At 31.1% G+C, this 22,630-nt stretch overlaps 3 protein-coding genes across 3 annotated transcripts; 2 read left to right on the top strand and 1 right to left on the bottom strand.

The window, feature by feature from the left end:
• The first annotated feature begins 41 nt into the window (after positions 1-41).
• Positions 42-5,885, top strand: LOC130444949 (symplekin). The gene is made up of 14 exons (XM_056780342.1): positions 42-271; positions 325-521; positions 577-966; positions 1,017-1,303; positions 1,364-1,638; positions 1,792-1,977; positions 2,059-2,355; positions 2,410-2,602; positions 3,003-3,355; positions 3,418-3,693; positions 4,164-4,361; positions 4,491-4,649; positions 4,700-5,092; positions 5,702-5,885. The coding sequence occupies exons 1-14, from the start codon at positions 236-238 to the stop codon at positions 5,759-5,761; spliced, it is 3,300 nt and encodes a 1,099-aa protein (XP_056636320.1). The 5' UTR covers positions 42-235; the 3' UTR covers positions 5,762-5,885.
• On the bottom strand, positions 5,828-22,126 carry LOC130445890 (coiled-coil domain-containing protein 39). The gene is made up of 11 exons (XM_056781777.1): positions 21,908-22,126; positions 21,429-21,846; positions 18,410-18,775; positions 17,067-17,125; positions 10,310-10,789; positions 10,130-10,255; positions 9,780-10,073; positions 7,998-8,373; positions 7,830-7,937; positions 6,869-7,068; positions 5,828-6,228 (listed from the first exon to the last, which is right to left on the bottom strand). The coding sequence occupies exons 1-11, from the start codon at positions 22,124-22,126 to the stop codon at positions 5,938-5,940; spliced, it is 2,937 nt and encodes a 978-aa protein (XP_056637755.1). The 3' UTR covers positions 5,828-5,937.
• Positions 16,233-18,414, top strand: LOC130444951 (spermatogenesis-associated protein 6). Its single transcript, XM_056780345.1, has one exon. The coding sequence runs from the start codon at positions 16,576-16,578 to the stop codon at positions 17,716-17,718; it is 1,143 nt and encodes a 380-aa protein (XP_056636323.1). The 5' UTR covers positions 16,233-16,575; the 3' UTR covers positions 17,719-18,414.
• Positions 22,127-22,630: the final 504 nt, after the last annotated feature.

Genomic DNA, 22,630 nt, shown 5'->3' with positions numbered 1-22,630 from the left:
ACACTTTTTTAATTCCAAACATGACCCAGAAACATAATTTTGTATGACACTTTTATTATGTTCTAGCTATGTTTCTGATAGTACTTAGTACTTATAATTGTGGTACGTTATGTTTGTTCTGTGAAAGATTAAAATAGGTTATGTTGTGTTTACAAATGTAACATACAGTTGAAAATTTCACGATTTAAAAAAAAACTTTTGCCCTAAATAGTTTTCAGATTGAAATACTATCATCATGGAATATGACCAAGAGCTTTCCGATGATGAAATAGTAACTCGAGAAAAATTTAGTTTCCGACACGTTGATTAATTTCATAATTTTAGGTAGTGCAGTGTATCAACAATTGTTCATTTCAAAATAATCCATCTGAAAGATTAGCCAATTTTTATAAAGTTCAAGAACTTCTTCTACGAAAAAGCCCCCATTTGATTTCTAAATATCTACCGAATGTTCTCAATTTCACAACAGATAAAAATGCTGATGTTAAAAAGGCTTTAGTTGGTTTTATAGAAGAATTAGTGTAAGTACAGGATTGAAATTATATAAATTACATTTCGATATGATTTGTTTTATAGGAAAGTTAGGGAAATTTTTATACCGAAATTGATGTTGAGTCTACATATGCTTTTATGCGACGAATCTATACCCGTACAAAAACGTGTCATTCAAGCTACGATTACGATCTATAGAAAAACTTTAGCGTGGTTATGTAGATCTTCTACTACCACTCAAGACATGGAAGACGCCTGGAAACAACTTTGTACAATAAAATTAGAAATTGCCAATATGATAGATAGCGATAACGATGGTATTCGAACAAGTTCTGTCAAATTTTTAGAATGCGTGGTTTTATTACAAACTTATCCGGACGAAAACGAAAACAAAAGACCAAACGACTTTTCTTTAGATGATGTCCCACTTACATTAAAAATTGCAAGAAGAAGACGACTAGAAGAGGAAGCTAGGTGAGTTATTCAAATCAAAATAGTACCATTCATAATTTTATTCGTTGTAGTAATCTTTTTGAAGTTTTAATAAAATTCCACGGATCTCCCCATATCAGCAGCGCCAATCTATTAGCTTGCATCGGTGTTTTGTCTAATATTGCTAAAAATAGGGCTGAATTTATGTTTAGGGTAGTAGAAGCTTTAGAATCATTATATAACAATTTACCCCCAACTCTAACTACTACTCAAGTCAGTTCTGTTAAGAAAAAACTCAAAACTGAATTGAGCAGTTTGTTAAAACATCCGGGATCTTTCGATTATCTCAATACAATTTCAAAGATTCTGTTGGAATTGGGTAAGGTCTTTATAATAGGTGATGATTATCGTATTTCCAATGTAATTTTTCGTTTTTGAGGTTGTTCTCAATCTGAAATTAATAAAATGGTTCCGAAATCTGACGAACGGCGTAAATATAATAAAAGGCAACTTTCGTCCGAGTCGTTAGTGGTTCAACATAACTCAAAGAGGGCTCGTTTGGACGAAAATATTACTAACAACGTCGAAATGGAAAACAACTTTGATCAGCAACTGACGCCGCAGGAAATCAACGAACAATTCATTTTGGAAAATTTAACATTAGAGAAAGTCGTTTACCTCATTGTTACTAATATTTCTAAATTACCAAATCAGGTAAGTTCGCAATTTCAGGATGATTTCAGATATAAAAGAGAACTATGGGGAATCAGAATTATGGAAATAGTGGAAACTAGTGTTTTGTTTCATAAAAAAATTGTTTTTAAGTAATTTCTTACGTTATAATGACTTAGCTTGCACCAATTTCAGCCCCCATCCGAATTTATAAAAGAATACGCAAAATATGTTGAATCTGGCAACATTGGTAAAATATTTCTTTGCAACATATTGGCTAAGCAATTCACCGACTCACACGTAGGGCCCGGAAAATCGGCTGAAAAAGACAAGGAATTGGAAAATAAAAAGAAAATACGAGAAGATGGAGACAAGGAAAAGGTTAGTCACGTTATTTCAATACAAATAATTATTTTTATATCGTTTCTGGTATATGAGTCACTTTGAACTATTAATTTACAGCCCGTTTCCAAAAAGGAAAAAATAAAAGTTTTAAGGATCAAAACGTTGAAATTACAAGAGATCACCAAACCGTTAGACCGCGATTTAAAAGAAAAATTCATGATAAATACTGTCGAACGTTTGTTGATACCCCATAGATCCGCTAATAAGACGCTCCACCAAAAAATAATCACCACTTTAGCGACGTGCTTCAGTTCAGTTGTCAGAGATCGAATATTAGCACATCTCCTCAAAGATCTTAAATCATATGTAGACATAGCATTGGCTTGGTTATTTGAGGAGTACAGTATAATGCAGGTGGGTACAAAATGAGCGTGAAAATTGTAATTATTAAACGTTAACCTTTTTCAGGGTTTTTCTAGGGCTCCTCCTCTTCGAAAAGACGGTAAATTAACAGACAGTTACAATTTGTTGTTATGTAGTTTCATCAATGTTTCGGCGATGGATACTTTAATTGTATCACGTTTACTTTTGGAAGCTCCTTTAGTTACGGACGACGCTTTGGAAGAAGTAAGAATCGTTTGTCGAGACGAGAGACGATCTGGTAAGTTTTCATTATTTAATAAATAAATAAATACAAACTCTTGTGTATTATTCCTTCCACTTGGATATTACAACGAATATTATTTATAAATAAACTCTTATTTAGTGTTTTTTATTAATTTTATAACAATTATTCATCTATAAGAAACTTAACCTTTAGTATATTTATTTCAACAACAACTACTCTTCTTTTTTTAACAACGTAACATATGCCTACTATTTGATATTTATTCTTCTTTTTTGTTCTTAATTGTTGACTCCTCTTTCCGGTTAAGAGTCAAATTAACCTAATATTGAAGTATATTTAATTTTCTATTTACTAGTGCTACTACTATATAATGGTTTTTAAAAATAATTTTCCCATCTAGGAGGTTATGAATTGTACTTTTTTTTAATTTCAGGTTGGGCTTTAGGGCTTATAAGAGATTTGGTAATTAGAAAACCCCCGAAGCAACTGCTATTTTTGAACACCCTTCTAGGATATACAACGTACGAAAATAACGTAGTTCGAGATCACGCTATCGGTCACGTTTTAGAATTACACAAGAGATTCGATTTGAGATTGGTGATAGAAGAATTCGCTAGAATGAATTTGGGTTTTTTAAAGTTACCGAAACCACCGGAAAGTTTGTGCGGTTTGAATCAAGGCAGATTAAAAAGCGAAAATTGGAGCGACGATTTTATAAAAGCTTGTTTACTACCTTATATATCGTTAGTTCCCGCTAACGAAACCCTCATACACGATTTAGCTAAGGTAAATAATAAATCAACCCTCTCATTACTGCAGTAACGATATTCAATTACACATTTTTTTAGATATACGTCGAAACAGGAGCCGATATAAAACGTGTTATCCTCAGACTTATCGATAATCCTGTCAGAATTATGGGAATGCAATCGAAGGATTTGTTGAAATTGGTCGAGGATTGTCCTAAAGGATCGGAACCTCTCATCACTAGAATCATTCACATATTGACGGATAAAGGAGCACCAACTCCGGAACTTGTGGCAAAAGTTAGGGATCTATACAATACAAGAATATCCGATGTCAGATTTTTGATTCCTGTACTTAACGGACTCACAAAGAAAGAAGTAAGTATGAGAAATAGGTAAATAGAGAGTTGAAAGAGAAAGGGAGTTATAGAGTGGAGAAAAAGACACGTAGAGGTGAGAGAAATGAGAAAAATGGGACGAAAAACAAAGAAAAAGGAAAGTAGAGATAAACGGAAGATTAAAGCACAAGAGACATGAGAGAAATATCACTTATAGAGAGATGAGTAAAAGAAAAGGACATTAATAGATGAAAGAGGGAGAAAAAGGGAGGTAGAAGTAAGAGAAATAAGATAAAAGAAGAGAAGAGACATGAGTGAAAGATAGAAAGAGGGAAAGGAAGAAAAGAGATAAATAGGGGGGGAGATTAATGAGATAAGGGGATGGAAAAAGTGACATAAAAATAAATACGAAAGATGTTGAGGGTATAGTGACTACTCCACCGGCTCCCGTAATTCCTTGGGGATAGAAAAAATCAATTTTCGGTATAATTTTTCAACGATTTGTTTCAGATAATGGCGGCGTTACCAAAATTGATAAAATTAAATCCAGTTGTGGTACGGGAAGTGTTCAATAGACTGTTAGGTATACACGGTGAGAGTCCGATTAGTCCAAGTGAACTACTGGTGTCGCTGCATCTGATCGATTCCACCCAGGCGGATTTGAAAACGGTTATCAAGGCGACGTCTATGTGTTTGCAGGAAAAACAGGTGAGTTGCGACGAGACAGTTGATAATTAGTGCGTTCGGGGTAGTTTTTCAACTGTACGGGGTACGTTATACAACACTACAATTCTTCATTCACTTCTTTCACTTCATTTTCCCATTTTTTCTTTGTAGGTTTATACTCAAGAGGTTCTAGCGGTGGTACTACAACAATTGATGGATCAATCCCCTCTGCCGACTCTATTAATGAGAACCGTTCTCCAAGGTTTATCCAGCTATCCGAGATTATCCGGATTCGTGATGAACATTTTGCAGAGGCTCATATTGAAGAAAGTAAATAGAAATAATGGAAAGTTTCCATCGATTTAATCGTTTAATTTCAGGTATGGAATCAAAAAGTGGTGTGGGAAGGGTTCATCAAATGTTGCCAACGCACCAAACCCCAAAGTTTCGCTGTTCTAATGCAGTTGCCACCGTTGCAACTACAAGAAGCATTGAACGTCTGTCCCGACTTGAGGGATCCCCTTCGGGAACATTTGTTGACGTTCACCGAAGCCCAAAGAGGACACATTCCATCGGCTACACAAGAAATTATACTGCAAACTTTCCCCAACCCCAACGAAATGATGGCTATGAATATGTCCGGCCATATTGGGATACCTACAGCGGTACCTCCGCCTATGGGTGTACCGGCACCGATGGGGGTTCCTGCGCCTGTCGGAGTACCTCCTCCGCTAGGAGTTCCAGCACCTGCGATACCAATTACAGAGACTCCGGTAAGTATTTCAAGGAATTTTAATTAATCCAAAGCTGTACCAGCTGAAAACTCAATTATTTAGACAATGGGGTCTAGTTTGGGGCCTTTTTCTAACAAGGATATTCTGTAATGGATCCTTCTAGGACTGTATCACTTCAAAAAGTTCCTTCGAAACAATCTCATCTGGATCTACACGTTGTACTTACTCCTTACAGGATATTACTGCTCCAGGAGTACCTAGGAAGAGTATGAGAAACTCTCTTTGGGGTAGAATATTGAAATTGGGGGACGAACTGTAAATAAGGGATCGTAATAGCCTTTAAGAGGTTACAATGTAACTTTACCCCGTATATATAATCTAATTCTAATCTGCCAATAGGTTATATCGAACTTATATTGTGTTCAGATTGATTTTGCTTTATAAATATTGTTATTGAATCGTTATATATACCAGATATTATTTTTCGGTTACCCTGTACTATATAAGGTCTAATAAGCTTTTGTTGTTATAGTTTATGGTACAACTTGATGATGGAAAGATCTAATTTGATTATAGTAGCTCTGAAATATTTTTTTTAGTGTACTAGGGGTGCTAAGAACAAAAATTTATTTTTTTTATTTTTTACAGGCTGTAGAAGAACCTAGTGCGCCACCTCAAACGGAACCTCTACCTCCAGGAATGGAATAAATAGTGAATAGCTTCAAGTTTAAGAAAAAAAAAATAATGGAAAAAATGTGAAATAAAAAATGAAAGTTTTCTACTACACCCTGTATATATATATTTGTTTTTAATTAATTTTTAGTGAAACTAAAATGGGAATCTAATTTCTCATACATTTTATTCTACGTAAAACGCGCCATTTGTCAGATTTTTAAAGCGAGTTCGATTTTGTTCAATGATACATTTGAACTACTGGAATCGCGCGAAGCAGTTGATCTCTGAGTGTTCTGTATTTCGGTGGAATTACATAAACTCGGCGTCGATAGAGTAGAATAACTACTGGGAGTCTTTTTATTTTCGGGCAATTCCAAATTATTTTCCGTTAGATATTTCGTTATCATCGGTGACATTTCGGGATAGGTTATGGTAAATTCCCTGAACTGGTCCAAAACTCTCTTGTTCGTTTCTTGTAAATGACGAATTTCAAAGTCTCTCTAAAATTCAGATAAAAAACTAATAACTAATCAAAAAAATAACACCCCAAAATTATTTTTGAATATGCTAACAATTAGTTGAATATGGGTCAAAAGGGTAGTGAGTTTTGGTACATTTGACCTACTGTAGCAAACAATGGAATATTATGTATTATAATGTAGTTTTATTGGAAAATGAGGGTGGATTTTTCTTCAAAAAGTATATAAGAGGGTTGAAAATTGCCTTGTACAGATTATTGGAGTAAATCATTCGATATGACATCAGAAAAGAGTTAGAAGCGTAATGATATACATGAATTAATCAAGGGTTAGTGAATTTTAAAATGGTACATTTGACCTACTGCAATAAACGAGGTAATATTGTGTACTTTTATGCAGTTTTATTGAAGGTGGGGGTGGATTTCTATTCAAAAAGTATATAAGAGGGTTGAAAATTGCCTTGTACAGATTATTGGAATGAAAATATGGAAATAAATCACCGGAGATGATGTATAAGGAGATCCGGAAGTTCATACATGAGTAATTTGAGATAAAAAATGAAATAAAGGCCTTATCGATGGAAAAATATCCTACAGGATGATAAAAGGACCTGTTAATCAATCCAATAGTAACAAAAATGATGAAATATGCAAAAACTTACGTTATATTTGTATAAATCTTGTTTATCTTTTTTATCTAGTTGCTTTACAAGTTTTTTTAATTCGCATTCGACTCTTTTTAACTTTTCAGTTTTATCCAGTTCTTGTTTTTTGACGTTAAAAATTTCGTCTTCCAAATTTTGCACAATCTGTTCGTGTTGTTGTACTTCGCCCTCTAACGTTTCAAACTGTTGTTCCAATTCTAAAAAAAGACAAAAAAATGTGAATTTTTAGACTCATTTGAAATTAATTTTCATTTATCCGGTACTCATAGAGTGTTATTTGTTATAGTTTCCCCTTATTTTGCTTATTTCACTTTTTCAAGCATCCCCAAAGCAGCTTGGATCTTCTATTTGCAATAATTCCTTTCCAAATTGATCTACATACACTTTTGATTACAAATTTCTGGTTAAAATATACTTGGTCGTATCACGAAAGCTTCTAGAATGTTTGGGACTTCAGATTTCGGGTCTTTCTGTTGCTCAGAGGACATGAATAAACCATTTAATGATCTCTTTGCTTAGTTTTGTGGTTTTCCAAAGCTAAACTGAGTCATATTCCATATTTGAATATTTTTCGAAGAGGTTTTGGTGATTCCTTCTATAAACCATTCCATATTTCATTTTCCTTTACTCCAATGTGTCCAGAAACCTTCTTACCTATCCCAATTAACTTGTCCAGTAAATAAAAACCTTCATAGTGGGATCCAATTAGATTTTTTCGTAAAAATGATCCTGTAGTATCTTTTTAATACTGCTCAAAGATGTTTCTTCGTCAAGGTAAGTTGAAAAATTATATTTTTTAATTAATTCAGATACGGTGATAAATTTTGAACAAATTTCGCTCCTAACAGTTTTTATAGTGCTTTTTGGAGGTCAACGATGGAAGTTATGAAAAATAATTGTAAACGAAATGTTAATTAGTCAATTCTATTCAAATTGTAAGTGAATATGAAATTTTTACCGCTAAATTCCTTTTGTTTTGCAGCTAGTTCAGTTTTATGTAATTTCAGTTCATTATTCGCAGCTTTCAATTGGTCTTGTAATTCTTTCATGTCTTTTATTTCCGGATCTGGAAAAAAACATTATTTTTAGTTTACGAAAACGATTTTATACCAAAATATGTACATACCGGTGTCTTTAACAGGAGAAAGGCTGTTCTTAAACGAATTATTGGTAATATTTATAATTTTCAATGTATTCTCCAGTGCTACTATCTCCTTTTCGGCGGTTTTTATCTTTTTGTCCAACTCGTCACCTTCTTGTTGAAGGAAGAATTTCTCCTGGGCATTTTTTATTTTGAAATGCGTTACGGACATCGTTTGACCTTCTTCGTCTTTCCCTAAGCCGGTTAACGCCAGATGGTATTTCTTTTGGTACTGATCGATTTTTAATTTCCTTAGGGAAATATCGGCTTTCAATCGTCCCTTATCCTCTTCCAAGTTTCGTTTTTTCGTTTGCAAAATCATTTTTTGGGTATTTATTTCTAGTTGTCGCTCTTTCATCGCCTTAAATCATTATATAAACAATAATCATTGACTAACTCAGCACTGTACAGTGATCATTTTGAAAATTGGACTTTCACTCATTTATTTTTTATTTTTTTTTTTCGTAATCTAGATGATAAACTATAAGGATAATAAGATTTGTATTACTTATTTTCAATTCAAATTCATATAAAAGTGCTAAAAAATAAGAAAAATATATTATTAAAGTATTTTGTTTCATTTTTAACTACTTCGAAGTTGATATCATCCTTTTAAATTAAGATGTACCATTTTTAAAACTGATTCCGAAAAAAGAAGAGTCAATTAGACAAATGATAAGCGTTCTTTAGTGCGCGTTCGTAATGTATATTCATATTTCATATATTCAAATGAAAATCTATCTCCCGTACTATTAAAAGTATTGAATCATCATCAAAAGCTTCAAAACTACAAATGAAAAACTATCTCTCGTACTATAAAAGTTTCCAAACCAAACACTGAATGGAAAACTATCTCCCGTTCTAAAAAAACGTTTTCAATTATCATCAACAGTTTGAAAACTATAAATGAAAAACTATCTCCAGTATTAAAAGAGATTCGAATTATTTATTTTAAATTTAAATTAAAGTTAAAAACTATTATAATTTTTTTTATTAGAAAAGTTGAACGTGAATCATTCAAATATTTTCAAAAACGAGTTGCAAATAAGGTAGAGTCGAATGGACAAGTAAAAAGCGTTCCTTAGTGCGTATAGTAGTTTATTTTCCTTAGTAAAGTGTGAACAATTTTTACGTCAACTTTTGATATATATTCCAGCGTAAACAAAATCATTACTCGTGTATCGGAGGAAACTAAATTTTAAACGTTGGTAACAGTGTAGCATTGGTTTTGCTGTCAAAATCAGCCAACTTCTAATTTTCGTGTTGTGTTAATAGTTGAATGAATAAGTGAGAAAAATTGAGTTTTTGAAATTGTTAAACAAACTGCAACGCAATGTATAAGTTTTTATTAAGTGGTTGTAACGAGATTTTAACATCTCTAATAATACTTTTTGTGGAAGAACCAGATCACGGCGGACTACTAATTCCAATTACTTAAGAGATGTAAGTAGTAACAAACTGTCTGACATATATAAAACATCACATTTTATACATAAACGTATCGTAAAATGAAAAAATTCTTATTTTATGTTCATTATTGTAATTTTTAAATTTATAACAGTTTTTTTAGTATAATATTGCCAGTTAATTATTGTTAATCACGCAGTTTAGTACTAAAATGTTAGAAGGAATATCGATGATACAGGGGAACTACAAAAAGTAATAGTTTCACTATGAGGTGAAACATGTAATTTCTTTTAAGTAATATGAATTTTTTTTTCGATTATTTAGTAATACTTGAAGATATACAACAAAATTATGTTTTACCTGATCTAGATTCAATCGAAATTTCTCCAAATTGAAAATTTGTTTCTCCTCTTTCTTCTTGTCTTTTTCAATTTGATTTATCCGGAGTCTCATCATATTTTCCTCGACTTGTTTTTCTTGAATGGATTTTTTAGCGGCAGCTATTTGTTTTTGACTGATCTCGTACACCAAAAGGAAATTTTCGCATTTGTTTTCCAACGCTTCCAGTACTTCTTTATCGGCGGCTATGACAGTGGTTAATCTCCGCATTTCCTCGCGTAATCGATCCACTTGATTTTGGAGCGAATGTTGAAGCTGGAAAATCGAAATTTTCAATCTTGTACGTATCTACGAGGCGTTCGGCGAATTACCTCTTTATGATCCGATAACGTTTTTTCTAATTCCTGGATTTTTTGTTGTTTTTCCTCGGAAATTTCCACGAATTTCACGTCGGACAGCTCGTAAAGCTTCTTCTCGCATTCGTCGATTCGAAATTCCTATTAAAATGACTGGTATAAATCGACAAGTGGGAAATTAAGTATTTTACCCACCATTTCGTAAACAACTTCTTTGATTCTATCCAATTCCTTCCGTTCTGATTGAATGTGTTTCCTTAACTGCGCGGTCGTACAAGCTCCGGTGTTGATTTCTATTTCCAAATTTTTTCCTAGTGCTTTTTGTTCTTTTAATTGCTGTTCGGATCTGAAAAGTACGCCGTTGGTTTTTTCGGTGTCGGCCAAGCTGATGTTGTACAGTTTTTCTTCGTGTTCGATAATTTTTTCGATTCGTTTTATTCGATCTTCGGATGTCATTGCGCAATTTTTTGTTTCGTGTAATTTATCTTCGAGAATTGCGACTTCCTCGGCGTATTTGGCGCACAAAACTTCTTTTTCCGCGAAAACTTCGTCCATCCTTTTGGCTTTGAGACGTTCGTTTTTAAGGTGGTGTGCAGCGGCGCTGACTTGTCGTTTTAAAGTGTGATACTGAAAGTTAGACGAACTTTTATACAAAACGTCCCTGTATAAAGTGAACTAAACACAAGGAAAAATATTCATATTGGTCAATCTGTTTGTAATTTTTGGAATTTTATTTTTACACGTAGTTGAAAGGTTGTATGGAAATTGAGAAACTTTCTCCCGTACCATCAAAATTTCGGCACTTCAAATTTTCCCAAACTATGAATAAAAAACTATCTCCCGCACTATAAAAGTTTCGAAACATTAAATTTTCACAAATTTTGAATAAAAAACTATCTCCCGTACTATAAAAATTCCGAAACATTAAATTTTCACAAATTTTGAATGAAAAACTATCTCCCGTACTATAAAAGTTTCGAAACATAAAATAATACAAACTTTCTCCCGTACTATCAAAATTTCCATACCTCAAATTTTCCCAAACTTTGAATAAAAAACTATCTCCCGTACTATAAAAGTTACGTAACATAAAATAATACAAACTTTTTACCGCACTATCAAAATTTCCATACCTCAAATTTTCACAAACTATGAATAAAAAACTATCTCCCGTACTATAAAAGTTTCGTAACATAAAATAATACAAACTTTCTCCCGTACTATCAAAATTTCGGCAGTTCAAATTTTCCCAAACTTTGAATAAAAAACTATCTCCCGTACTATAAAAGTTTCGAAACATAAAATAATACAAACTTTCTCCCGTACTATCAAAATTTCCATACCTCAAATTTTCCCAAACTTTGAATAAAAAACTATCTCCCGTACTATAAAAATTCCGAAACATTAAATTTTCATAAATTTTGAATAAAAAACTATCTCCCATACTATAAAAATTCCGAAACATTAAATTTTCACAAATTTTGAATAAAAAACTATCACCCGTACTATAAAAATTTCGAATCATGTAATTTTCCCAAACTTTCAATAAAAAACTATCTCCCGTACTATGAAAGTTACGTAACATAAAATAATACAAACTTTTTACCGTACTATCAAAATTTCCATACCTCAAATTTTCCCAAACTTTGAATAAAAAACTATCTCCCGTACTATAAAAGTTACGTAACATAAAATAATACAAACTTTTTACCGCACTATCAAAATTTCCATACCTCAAATTTTCCCAAACTATGAATAAAAAACTATCTCCCGTACTATAAAAGTTTCGTAACATAAAATAATACAAACTTTCTCCCGTACTATCAAAATTTCGGCAGTTCAAATTTTCCCAAACTTTGAATAAAAAACTATCTCCCGTACTATAAAAGTTTCGAAACATAAAATAATACAAACTTTCTCCCGTACTATCAAAATTTCCATACCTCAAATTTTCCCAAACTTTGAATAAAAAACTATCTCCCGTACTATAAAAATTCCGAAACATTAAATTTTCATAAATTTTGAATAAAAAACTATCTCCCATACTATAAAAATTCCGAAACATTAAATTTTCACAAATTTTGAATAAAAAACTATCTCCCTTACTATAAAAGTTTCGAAACATAAAATAATACAAACTTTCTCCCGTACTATCAAAATTTCCATACCTCAAATTTTCCCAAACTTTGAATAAAAAACTATCTCCCGTACTATAAAAGTTTCGTAACATAAAATAATACAAACTTTCTCCTGTACTATCAAAATTTCCAAACCTCAAGTTTCCCCTAACTTTGAATAAATAACTATCTCCCGTACTATAAAAATTCCGAAACATTAAATTTTCATAAATTTTGAATAAAAAACTATCACCCATACTATAAAAATTTCGGCAGTTCAAATTTTCCCAAACTTTGAATAAAAAACTATCTCCCGTACTATAAAAGTTTCGTAACATAAAATAATACAAACTTTCTCCTGTACTATCAAAATTTCCAAACCTCAAGTTTCCCCTAACTTTGAATAAATAACTATCTCCCGTACTATAAAAATTCCGAAACATTAAATTTTCATAAATTTTGAATAAAAAACTATCACCCATACTATAAAAATTTCGGCAGTTCAAATTTTCCCAAACTTTGAATAAAAAACTATCTCCCGTACTATAAAAATTCCGAAACATTAAATTTTCATAAATTTTGAATTAAAAACTATCTCCCATACTATAAATATTCCGAAACATTAAATTTTCACAAATTTTGAATAAAAAACTATCTCCCATACTATAAAAATTCCGAAACATTAAATTTTCACAAATTTTGAATAAAAAACTATCTCCCGTACTATAAAAGTTTCGTAACATAAAATAATACAAACTTTCTACCGTACTATCAAAATTTCCATACCTCAAATTTTCCCAAACTTTGAATAAAAAACTATCTCCCGTACTATAAAAGTTTCGAAACATAAAATAATAAAACTTTCTCCCGTACTATCAAAATTTCCATACCTCAAATTTTCCCAAACTTTGAATAAAAAACTATCTCCCGTACTATAAAAGTTACGTAACATAAAATAATACAAACTTTTTACCGCACTATCAAAATTTCCATACCTCAAATTTTCCCAAACTATGAATAAAAAACTATCTCCCGTACTATAAAAGTTTCGAAACATAAAATAATACAAACTTTCTCCCGTACTATCAAAATTTCCATACCTCAAATTTTCCCAAACTTTGAATAAAAAACTATCTCCCGTACTATAAAAGTTACGTAACATAAAATAATACAAACTTTTTACCGCACTATCAAAATTTCCATACCTCAAATTTTCCCAAACTATGAATAAAAAACTATCTCCCGTACTATAAAAGTTTCGTAACATAAAATAATACAAACTTTCTCCCGTACTATCAAAATTTCGGCAGTTCAAATTTTCCCAAACTTTGAATAAAAAACTATCTCCCGTACTATAAAAGTTTCGAAACATAAAATAATACAAACTTTCTCCCGTACTAGCAAAATTTCCATACCTCAAATTTTCCCAAACTTTGAATAAAAAACTATCTCCCGTACTATAAAAATTCCGAAACATTAAATTTTCATAAATTTTGAATAAAAAACTATCTCCCATACTATAAAAATTCCGAAACATTAAATTTTCACAAATTTTGAATAAAAAACTATCTCCCATACTATAAAAATTCCGAAACATTAAATTTTCACAAATTTTGAATAAAAAACTATCTCCCGTACTATAAAAGTTTCGTAACATAAAATAATACAAACTTTCTACCGTACTATCAAAATTTCGGCAGCTCAAATTTTCCCAAACTTTGAATAAAAAACTATCTCCCGTACTATAAAAGTTACGTAACATAAAATAATACAAACTTTTTACCGCACTATCAAAATTTCCATACCTCAAATTTTCACAAACTATGAATAAAAAACTATCTCCCGTACTATAAAAGTTTCGTAACATAAAATAATACAAACTTTCTCCCGTACTATCAAAATTTCGGCAGTTCAAATTTTCCCAAACTTTGAATAAAAAACTATCTCCCGTACTATAAAAGTTTCGAAACATAAAATAATACAAACTTTCTCCCGTACTATCAAAATTTCCATACCTCAAATTTTCCCAAACTTTGAATAAAAAACTATCTCCCGTACTATAAAAATTCCGAAACATTAAATTTTCATAAATTTTGAATAAAAAACTATCTCCCATACTATAAAAATTCCGAAACATTAAATTTTCACAAATTTTGAATAAAAAACTATCTCCCATACTATAAAAATTCCGAAACATTAAATTTTCACAAATTTTGAATAAAAAACTATCTCCCGTACTATAAAAGTTTCGTAACATAAAATAATACAAACTTTCTACCGTACTATCAAAATTTCGGCAGCTCAAATTTTCCCAAACTTTGAATAAAAAACTATCTCCCGTACTATAAAAGTTACGTAACATAAAATAATACAAACTTTTTACCGCACTATCAAAATTTCCATACCTCAAATTTTCCCAAACTATGAATAAAAAACTATCTCCCGTACTATAAAAGTTTCGTAACATAAAATAATACAAACTTTCTCCCGTACTATCAAAATTTCGGCAGTTCAAATTTTCCCAAACTTTGGATAAAAAACTATCTCCCGTACTATAAAAGTTTCGAAACATAAAATAATACAAACTTTCTCCCGTACTAGCAAAATTTCCATACCTCAAATTTTCCCAAACTTTGAATAAAAAACTATCTCCCGTACTATAAAAATTCCGAAACATTAAATTTTCATAAATTTTGAATAAAAAACTATCTCCCACACTATAAAAATTCCGAAACATTAAATTTTCACAAATTTTGAATAAAAAACTATCTCCCATACTATAAAAATTCCGAAACATTAAATTTTCACAAATTTTGAATAAAAAACTATCTCCCGTACTATAAAAGTTTCGTAACATAAAATAATACAAACTTTCTACCGTACTATCAAAATTTCGGCAGCTCAAATTTTCCCAAACTTTGAATAAAAAACTATCTCCCGTACTATAAAAGTTACGTAACATAAAATAATACAAACTTTTTACCGCACTATCAAAATTTCCATACCTCAAATTTTCCCAAACTATGAATAAAAAACTATCTCCCGTACTATAAAAGTTTCGTAACATAAAATAATACAAACTTTCTCCCGTACTATCAAAATTTCGGCAGTTCAAATTTTCCCAAACTTTGAATAAAAAACTATCTCCCGTACTATAAAAGTTACGTAACATAAAATAATACAAACTTTTTACCGCACTATCAAAATTTCCATACCTCAAATTTTCCCAAACTATGAATAAAAAACTATCTCCCGTACTATAAAAGTTTCGTAACATAAAATAATACAAACTTTCTCCCGTACTATCAAAATTTCGGCAGTTCAAATTTTCCCAAACTTTGAATAAAAAACTATCTCCCGTACTATAAAAGTTTCGAAACATAAAATAATACAAACTTTCTCCCGTACTAGCAAAATTTCCATACCTCAAATTTTCCCAAACTTTGAATAAAAAACTATCTCCCGTACTATAAAAATTCCGAAACATTAAATTTTCATAAATTTTGAATAAAAAACTATCTCCCATACTATAAAAATTCCGAAACATTAAATTTTCACAAATTTTGAATAAAAAACTATCTCCCATACTATAAAAATTCCGAAACATTAAATTTTCACAAATTTTGAATAAAAAACTATCTCCCGTACTATAAAAGTTTCGTAACATAAAATAATACAAACTTTCTACCGTACTATCAAAATTTCGGCAGCTCAAATTTTCCCAAACTTTGAATAAAAAACTATCTCCCGTACTATAAAAGTTACGTAACATAAAATAATACAAACTTTTTACCGCACTATCAAAATTTCCATACCTCAAATTTTCCCAAACTATGAATAAAAAACTATCTCCCGTACTATAAAAGTTTCGTAACATAAAATAATACAAACTTTCTCCCGTACTATCAAAATTTCCATACCTCAAATTTTCCCAAACTTGAATAATCATCAAAACCTTCAAAATTACAAATTAAAAACAATCTCCCGTACTAATAAGTTTTAGAATGATTAAAAGTTCCAGAATGTTAAATAGAAAACAATCTCCCGCGCTACACGTTACGAATGGCGCTTTTTTTTATCAGCTGACCTATTTAAATACGTCACGGTTCACGTTCAAAGTTTGATTCGTCGTTGCTAGGCAACGCGAATCGATTCGTCGATAACTTCCGACAAGTCATTAACCTAAAAATACCAAGAAGAACGATTCCTCTCGAAATTGTCATGCAGTTGCCAGATGCGATGCGCTGAGTTTTACCAACAGACGTTTTTGTACGTCTAATTTTTTTTTAAACGCGAATATATTTATAAAATTTAAGTTTTACAAAGCGTACAATGTGAAACAGAATGTCACGAAAAGGTTTTTTGGTGAAAGTCGAGTTCGACGTGCAAAAAGTTACGTGTCCGGGCGTGTGGTTGTGTTCGAACGGAAAAGTTTCTTTGCAAATACACATGTTCGGATCTGCCGTGCAGACGAGAAACTGCAAACCCGCGTTTCCTCTGATAATTTACGAAAAATTCGTATTTTCCAAGATTTTCCATCAAGACAGAAGATTGAACGAATTACAGAGACGTCTCAATAACGAGTGGTTCTACGTCGAATTGATACAATGGAAATCTTGCGACGAGGGCCGCGTCCTCGCCAAGTTCAGGACAACTTTAGACGAATTGTTGTACCCTACGTCCTTCAGAAATTCAATTATGGGAGTAAATATTGATCTTTTAATGGAAAGCAGCGAGATATTTCCTGGGAAATTGGCACCGAAGCTAGAAATTAGTACGAAAACAACTGTAGAAGAAACAATATTCGATTCGGATTGTCAACATTCCAATGTTACCTTAATCAACCCCAAAGCAATTTTTTGTAAACCGTTATCCGAAGAAAATAAAGGGGTACCTAGAAAAGTATGTCATTCCGTTGGGTTTAGCAGGGCTCAGAGAAATATACCGACGAAGAAGAAGAAATCGCGACCTCCTTTTAAATATTCCAAAGTTTCCGACGACCTCATATTACGTAATAATCCCAATATTGTGTTGGGATCAGAATATCGAGTTGCAAACAAGAAAAAACCTCGTTGTTGTTATTGTACGAATCGGGTAGTACGGCCCTGTACAGAATGCGATTGCAAATTCGAGGGGACGTCCCACGAGAAGTCATGCGCAGTGTGTTCCCTTTATGACGGATATTTTACCGAAACCAGCGCCGCCGCAACCGATAAACCGCATAACATTTCAACCGATTACGAATCGAAAAAAATATGCGATTTTTGTAAAAACGATTATCAAAATATCGGTAAATATCGCGTGACGTCCAAAGATGGTTTTCCTTGTGATTCGGACAGCGATTTTTCGGAGAGAAGTAGAAAAATATGTTTGTGTTTACCGGGAAATCGGACGACATCTTTGGCCCAACAATTACACGAAAGATTATCTAGAACTCTTGACGCTAATAGCAGGGTGTGGCAACATTGCGTCGATTGTAGAACGTAAAATATTTGAAAGAATATTGTAGTAATATTATTTATATCACTTTTATACACCACGTGCAATAAATATAAATTAATATTCAATAATCGATTATCTCTAAACAATCGAATGATTCGTTCCGAACATCGCCAACATAAACCTGCCGAATAAAAGAGAAGCTCATAGTAGGGGGGATTGGGACGTTTTTTTTTTTACGCGGGATTAGTTTTGTTTTTAATAATGATTCTGATCAATTAATTTTGGTAGTGGCTATAAAAAGGAAGTGACTACTGCGCTGAAGTACTTAATTTTATTTGGAATTAGAAAAAAAAATTTACGAAAATAAAACGGGGTAATTGACATGTTTGTTGAAAATTTGGAGCATTGTACAGGGTGGTCTTGAATTTTTTTAAGAAAAATAAAATATTTAATAAGCTTCGTAATTCTTCGAGACGACTATACAAGTCGTTTAGAAATATACAGGGCGTATTATTACTTATGAATAATCTATTATCAATATTTGACAAATATATCGAAGATTTTTTTAAAAAGAGGGAATTTTTGATGAGGATTAAGCGGCGTTCACCTTAAGTAACCCAATATTCGACTTTTATTTAAGTACAAGGACAGAATAAATGGAATACGACCAAGTTTTGAAGCAAAAAAATATTCAAAACTAATATTTACGTAAATTTTCAACGGTTTCTTTATCAACGAAATCTTTTTTCGATCAAATCGTCCTCGTATTTGTAATTTTTCGATTTCAACAAAATACTTACGTCTGTGTTCATCAATAACAACATCTGATACAAATCCGCCATCTCCCGTCTCAATTTCGAGTTAACGTTATTGGCTTCCTGTATTTCCAATTCCAGATTCCGGTTATTTCTTTTTTCGTTTTCCAAAAATTTATTTTCTTGTTCGAGTTTCTCTTCCTGTTTCTGTATCATCTCTTGTACGTGGTACATTTCCTCTTGGGTTCTAATTATATCGTTGTCTCTCTGCTGCAGCATCTTCACCGTGTCTTTCCATTGGTTTATGAGGGCGTCCCTTTCGACTGTCAATTGTTTGATTACCTTTCCTGGAATAAATCCGTTGAAAAGTATCTCGGGTGATATTTTCAGAGCACACTTGACGTTCGGTGTAATACTATAATAATCGATTTATTTTCACTCGAAGTTTATCGATTTTAAATCGATAAAATCAACTTGTAAAATTCCTTCCTTAAATGTGCAAAAAAAAATAAACAAATTTCTACTTATTAAAATAATTGAGAATTATCTCCCGCACTATAAAATTTTTGAAATAATATGAAAATTTGTTGATTAATAATTATCTCCCGTACTAAAAACGTGGATTCAATATAAAAATTTTCAATATTATAAATTGAAAATTAGCTTCCGTACTATACGATTCTTTAATGTAACGAAAAAAATTAATTTTCTCGATATTGTACGGTCCCACTTCCAAACATTACTATTAAAAATTATCTCCCGTACTATAAAATGTATCAAAAGTTATAAAACTATAAATAAAGAACTATCTCCAGTACTATAAAAGTGTTGATTCAATATGGAAAGTTTTAATATTATAAATTGAGAAGTAGCCCCCGTACTATAAAATATTCGATCTTTAATTTTTAGATTTTTTTAAATTTTCCATTAAAAATAATCTCCCGTACTATAAAATATATGAAAAGTTATAAAACTATAAATAAGGAACTATCTCCCGTACTATAAAAGTGTTGATTCAATATGGAAAGTTTTAATATTATAAATTGAGAAGTAGCCCCCGTACTATAAAATATTCGATCTTTAATTTTTAGATTTTTTTAAATTTTCCATTAAAAATAATCTCCCGTACTATAAAATATATGAAAAGTTATAAAACTATAAATAAAGAACTATCTCCCGTACTATAAAAGTGTTGATTCAATATGGAAAGTTTTAATATTATAAATTGAGAAGTAGCCCCCGTACTATAAAATATTCGATCTTTAATTTTTAGATTTTTTTAAATTTTCCATTAAAAATAATCTCCCGTACTATAAAATATATGAAAAGTTATAAAACTATAAATAAAGAGCTATCTCCCGTACTATAAAAGTGTTGATTCAATATGGAAAGTTTTAATATTATAAATTGAGAAGTAGCCCCCGTACTATAAAATATTCGATCTTTAATTTTTAGATTTTTTTAAATTTTCCATTGAAAATAATCTCCCGTACTATAAAATATATCAAAAGTTATAAAACTATAAATAAGGAACTATCTCCCGTACTATAAAAGTGTTGATTCAATATGGAAAGTTTTAATATTATAAATTGAGAAGTAGCCCCCGTACTATAAAATATTCGATCTTTAATTTTTAGATTTTTTTAAATTTTCCATTAAAAATAATCTCCCGTACTATAAAATATATGAAAAGTTATAAAACTATAAATAAAGAGCTATCTCCCGTACTATAAAAGTGTTGATTCAATATGGAAAGTTTTAATATTATAAATTGAGAAGTAGCCCCCGTACTATAAAATATTCGATCTTTAATTTTTAGATTTTTTTAAATTTTCCATTAAAAATAATCTCCCGTACTATAAAATATATGAAAAGTTATAAAACTATAAATAAAGAGCTATCTCCCGTACTATAAAAGTGTTGATTCAATATGGAAAGTTTTAATATTATAAATTGAGAAGTAGCCCCCGTACTATAAAATATTCGATCTTTAATTTTTAGATTTTTTTAAATTTTCCATTGAAAATAATCTCCCGTACTATAAAATATATCAAAAGTTATAAAACTATAAATAAAGAACTATCTCCCGTACTATAAAAGTGTTGATTCAATATGGAAAGTTTCAATATTATACATTGAGAAGTAGCCCCCGTACTATAAAATATTTCAAAACTTCTAAAACTATAAATAAAGAATTATCTCCCGTACTATAAAAGTGTTGATTCAATATGGAAAGTTTTAATATTATACATTGAGAAGTAGCCCCCGTACTATAAAATATTTCAAAAGTTCTAAAACTATAAATAAAGAATTATCTCCCTTACTATAAAAGTGTTGATTCAACATGGAAAGTTTTAATATTATAAATTGAGAAGTAGCCCCCGTACTATAAAATATTCGATCTTTAATTTTTAGATTTTTTTAAATTTTCCATTAAAAATAATCTCCCGTACTATAAAAGTGTTGATTCAATATGGAAATTTTTAATATTACAAATTGAGAAGTAGCCCCCGTACTATAAAATATTCGATCCTCAAATGCGTTGAAAAAAAGAACAAAATGAAAAAAATGATTGTTATTAATTTTTCGATTTTTTTACATTTTCCATTGAAAATAATCTTCCGTACTATAAAATATATTAAAAGTTCTAAAACTATAAATAAAGAATTATCTCCCGTACTATAAAAATGTTGATTCAATATGGAAATTTTTAATATTATACATTGAGAAGTAGCCCCCATACTATAAAATATTCGATCCTTAAATGCGTTAAAAAATGAACAAAGTAAATGGTTGGAATTATTTTTTCGATTTTTTTACATTTTCCATTAAGAATAATCTCCAGTACTATAAAATATATCAAAAGTAAAACTATAAATTAATAATTATCTCCCGTACTATAAAAATCCGTTATCATTATCTTTCATACGGTTGGAAAATCGATTTAAAATCGATAATTCATTCGTTAACTTCAACAAGTGCATATATTATTTTTATTACCAGATCTTTCTATCATGTGTTCACAGTTGTCGCTGTTGACCGCCAATTTAGCCACTTTCCCCCTCATCGTCGCAAGTTCCGCTTGAAGATGCTGCCTTTTAGCTTCGAGCTGGTTAAATTTCCTATCATCGTCCTTGAAAAACTTCCTCAATAATTCGATGTCTTCGTCTCGTTTTTTCAACGCTTCTTCCCAAGCTTTCAAAGCTTCCGCATCCCAATCCATCTCCGCTTTAAGTTTATCAGCTTTAGCGACTTGTTTAATGAGATCATTTTTCCGTTGATTCTGCATTTCCTCGGATTCTTTCAATTGGTTTGTATTGGTTTTGATAGCGCGTATTGTATTTTGATTTTCCGCTTTAGTCGTATGATAAGCGTTTTCCAAAGCGTCGTAATGTTGTTTATGCGCCGTGATGAGTTTCTGAAATATTTAAATAAAAATCAAAACTATTCAATTACATTATTCATTTATAATATTTTACCTGCGTCTGTTCATTTTCCTGTGAAACGTATTTGAAATGTTCGTTTAATGCTTGAAATCTATTGTTGACAATGTCCAAACTCGTTTTACATTTCTGTTTACGTAAACTGAGTTTGGCTAATTCTTCTTCCAACGCCTTATTTTCGGCATTCGCGATCGGTATTTGAAAACCGTCCGTCCAACCCAAATGTTTGAGTATCTCCTCTATATTCACTGACATTTCTTTCTTTTTAAAATTTATATATCGTCAACTTGCATTACCTTTCAGGTTAGGTTTTAATTTTTTTTATCGTTGTCATGGAGATTGTTGAATCGATACGAATCATTATTTCGTTGTTATGGTAACACGAAGAAATCGGTTATCTGTGTTCCGAGTCAGTTTTTCACGACGTTTAGTATTTAGAACCAATACATTTTATATATATGACGTAATGTATTCTATTATGAATTTAACGTGAAAAACTCCCTAGTAAGACGATTGACGTTTCCAATTTATAAAATATTAATGATACAGGGTGGTAGAAAATATAGAATAAATAATTAATCATTGTATATTACGAATTACCTATTACAAACTTTAGTGATGCTACTGAAATTCGTTGGCGTTCGCGTGCTTTATAATCTAGAGTCGTCCCTGGCTATCGAAATATCTAAAAATACTCCTCGTGCTCCCAAGACATTCGTAAATAATCAAGATCAAAAATAGAATCACGCCGATGCAATT

Source organism: Diorhabda sublineata, chromosome 6, assembly GCF_026230105.1.
Source record: "Diorhabda sublineata isolate icDioSubl1.1 chromosome 6, icDioSubl1.1, whole genome shotgun sequence".
In the NCBI taxonomy this organism is placed as follows: Eukaryota; Metazoa; Arthropoda; class Insecta; order Coleoptera; family Chrysomelidae; genus Diorhabda; species Diorhabda sublineata.
This window is presented reverse-complemented; position numbering and strand designations above follow the sequence as displayed.